Raw genomic sequence first — 4,131 nt, 5'->3', positions numbered from 1 at the left:
GTCCACACAATAGATGTTCATACACATTATAACCTAGCCCTATATATATATATATATATATATATATATATATATATATATATATATATATATATATATATATATATATATATATATATATATATATATATATATATATATATATATTCTAAATTAAACAAATTAAATTCACCTTTTTACCGAACCAACAAAAACAGCCCTTAAATTTTTACTTATTATGTGAACTAGTTTATAACCTGTAGGAATCATGGTTACAAATTTAATTTAATTATCATTGCAAAAATTCATAATTACTAATCAAATATTTTAAGTAAATTATTAATTAAAAAATATACCAAAAATTTAAAGTTAGTTATAAATTTAAATTTAACATGTAATTAAAAGAGTAATTGTTTCTAAAAAAGTTTAAAATATATTATTTAAAATTTTCACATCATTAATTATGATAATGATTTGCCTAATAATGATTTGCCTATGTCCCGTCGTGGACATAGGTGGAATTAGGTGTTAGTTTAGCTGTAGATTATATATTTGTATTTGCCGGTTCAAAAAAAAAAATATATATATATATATATATATATATATATATATATATATATATATATATATATATATATATATATATATATATATATATATATATATATATATATATCTGTTAATATGAATTCGTATTGCAGTGACTTAAAAAAAAAAACCTTCATTATTTAGTTCGATTTTTTTTAGACAAATCAAGGTTTTGAAAGAGATTTACAGCTCACTTCAACTAAATCAGCCTTTTTCAATTTGTTTGCAAATTCTCTTGTCACACGTGGACAAACTAGACAAATGGTGCCAACGTGTCAACCATACAATCAAACACATACAATCCGTACTTCGTACGACCATGACGAAGAAGAACCTGCTACAAGCTTTCTACATCCACAACCAGAAAACGCTCGCCGCACCGACGCCATTAAAACCATCGTCACTTCCTCACTGTATCCAGTCAATCCTCTGCGTAATCAATCCCTAATTTAGAAAACCCATGAAACAGCTTTTGGAATTATCCCCAATTTCCCACCTTTTCTTCCAATTTTTCTTCAAAGCTGATGTAATATTCCCTTTGGCATTTCCAAATTCCATCTCACCAAACGTCATCTCAGAGAGAGAAAATGATCGAAACCCCCTCGATTAAAAGGTACCGATTGAGTTCTTTCAATTCAAATCGTCACCATGCATAATCGGAGAAGATCATCGTTTTTCTCCAACGGAATTCCCATCGTCGCCGGAACTGCAGTAGCTCTGCTACTTCTATGGGCTTTCTGGCCGATAATCAGCTTCACTTTCCCTTCTCCCCGCCACACCATCAATTTCAAAGCCAAAGGTCACAGTTACAAAATATTTCCCGACATAAACCACACCATTGTTACCGGTGTTCTTAACTTCAACCTGACCCACGACCCGCCGGAGCCCACATTCTACGACGACCCGGAACTAACATACACCATTAACAAACCCATCAAAAACTGGGACGAAAAGCGACAAGAATGGCTATCGCTGCACCCAAGATTCATCTCGGGTTTAGAAGAACGGGTCATGTTGGTAACCGGGTCACAATCCAAAGCATGTCAGAACCCGATCGGAGATCATTTACTCTTACGTTTCTTCAAGAACAAAGTAGACTACTGTCGGATCCATGGCTACGATATCTTCTACAACAACGTCTTATTCCATCCAGAAATGTTCACATATTGGGCCAAAATCCCAACGGTTCGGGCCGCGATGTTGGCCCACCCGGAAGCTGAGTGGATCTGGTGGGTGGATTCCGACGCCGTTTTCACCGACATGGACTTTAAGTTACCGTTGAAACGTTACAAAAACCACAACTTCGTCGTCCATGGCTGGCCGGAGATGATCTACAAGAAGAAAAGCTGGACGGGGTTAAACGCCGGCGTTTTCCTGATCCGAAACAGTCAATGGGCTCTTGACTTCATGGATGTGTGGTCGGGTATGGGTCCGCAGACTCCGAATTACGAAAAATGGGGCAAAATCTTGAAGGAAACTTGTAAAGACAAGTTTTTCCCCGAATCCGACGATCAAACGGGTTTGGTTTATTTATTATTAAAAGAAAAAGAAAAATGGGGGAATAAAATATACGTGGAAGATGAGTATTACTTCGAGGGGTATTGGGAGGAAATTGTGGGAAAATTAGAGAAAATAAATGAAAAATATAATACTATTGAACAAAAAGTGCGTATTTTAAGAAGACGACATGCTGAAAAGATGAGGGAAGGCTATTATGCGCTGTTGGAGGAGTATTTGGGTGGTGTAGGGTATGGGATTGAAGGGTGGAGACGACCGTTTATGACGCATTTCACCGGGTGTCAACCGTGTAGTGGTACGCATAACGAGTCGTACTCTGTGCAGAAATGTTGGGACGCTATGAAGAAGGTGTTGAATTTTGCTGATAATCAAGTGTTGCGTGCCTATGGTTTCGTGCACCCGAGTCTAGGAGATTCTAGCTCGGTGGTTCCTCTACCCTTCGATTATCCTTCTTGAGTAGTTCACATAGTACGTATGTTGGTTATGAGTTTGCAATTGTAATGACTAATGAGCTTTTGAGGGTATGATTGGTATATTATTATAACTTTGAGGGTTTGATTGTCAAATTTTTAATATGTTTAGCAGTAAAAACTAGTAAAAGATAAAGTGTCAATTTTTTTATAAGAGTTCATGGGTTGCACTTGCCATTATTTTGTCTCCTATCGACTTTACTTAATCGAAACATGTCATTTTATTGTGTAGACGTGGCATATGGTGTATTCGATACTTTAACTTTTGTATAATAAAATAAGGGATGTATACAGTAAAGTTTTAATATTTTCATCGATTTGATAAGAAAGTCTTAAACTTTATTTTTTTAACAGCAAAGTCTAAATTACCGGCAGTTTTTAATACTTTTACTTTTTTTTTCCGGTTAGCCGGTAGTTAGAACTTTTTTGTCAAAAAAATAAAATTTAGGACTTTCTTGTTAAATCGACAATTAGGACTTTACTGTAAAAAAAAAAAAAAAAATTTAGGATTTTTTTGTCAAATCGTTGAAAATATTGGGACTTTAGTGTATATATAATTTTTTTGTTAGAAATTTAATGGTATGATACTCTTTAAGCATAATAGTTATTGAAATCTTCTCTAATCTGCTAGATCCTATTGAAATCTTTAATGTTTATTTCTTGTTAAATCGTTTTTTTAATCTCAACAAACCGATATTAAAAAAAATTGAGATAATCAAGAAAGAAAGAACCAGGGTTGTGTTGGCTTTTTGCAGCTCCAAAAAAATAGAGAAATAAGAAACCGAAAATAACGAAATTGCCCTTCTTCCCTTTCTCCATATTCACACCCTTTTGACTAGGCATGCGTTATTTGTGTTTATATAAAGTCAGGGCAATTTCGTTTTTTTAGGTTTCTAATTTCTCCATTTTTGAGACTGCAAAAGCCAACACAACCTTGGTTCTTTCTTTCTTTCTTGATTATCTCAATTTTCTTCAATGTCGGTTTGTTGAGATTAAAAAACGATTTAACAAGATACAAACGTAAAGAATTTCAATAGGATCTAGTTGATTAGAGAATGTTTCAATAACTCTTATGTTTAAAGAGTATCATATCATTAAATTTCTAACAAAAAAAAAATTATATATACATTAAAGTCCTAATATTTTCAACGATTTGACAAAAAAGTCTTAAACTTTATTTTTTTGACAGTAAAGTCCTAATTGATAATTTGACAAAAAAGTCTTAAACTTTATTTTGTTGACAAAAAAATCATAATTGCCGACTAACCGAGAAAAAATGATAAAAGTGTCAAAAACTGCCGGTAATTTGGACTTTACGGTCAAAAAAATAAAGGTTAAGACTTTCTTGTCAAATCGATGAAAATATTGGGACTTTATTGTATATATCCCATAAAATATTAATTGAACTTACATTTATATTATTTTGTATAATAAAATAATAATTGAACTTACATTTATATTTTAAACTAGAGTAGCAACAATGTTTTAAAGATGTGTTGGACCAGAAAACGTATGTGTGCAGTTTAACTGGCCAGGGCCACGTTATATGTTTATTTTTATATCGAACGAATTAGTC

General features: G+C 32.9%; 1 protein-coding gene across 1 annotated transcript; it reads left to right on the top strand.

Annotated features, from left to right (window-relative positions):
* Positions 1 to 742: 742 nt before the first annotated feature.
* LOC111902939 (galactomannan galactosyltransferase 1) lies at positions 743 to 2,691 on the top strand. Its single transcript, XM_023898742.3, has one exon. The coding sequence runs from the start codon at positions 1,216 to 1,218 to the stop codon at positions 2,539 to 2,541; it is 1,326 nt and encodes a 441-aa protein (XP_023754510.1). The 5' UTR covers positions 743 to 1,215; the 3' UTR covers positions 2,542 to 2,691.
* The last annotated feature ends 1,440 nt before the right edge of the window (positions 2,692 to 4,131 follow it).

Source organism: Lactuca sativa, chromosome 4 (assembly GCF_002870075.4).
Source record: "Lactuca sativa cultivar Salinas chromosome 4, Lsat_Salinas_v11, whole genome shotgun sequence".
Classification (NCBI taxonomy): domain Eukaryota; kingdom Viridiplantae; phylum Streptophyta; class Magnoliopsida; order Asterales; family Asteraceae; genus Lactuca; species Lactuca sativa.
Note: the sequence above shows the minus strand (reverse complement) of the source record. Positions and strands in the feature narration are given on the sequence as shown.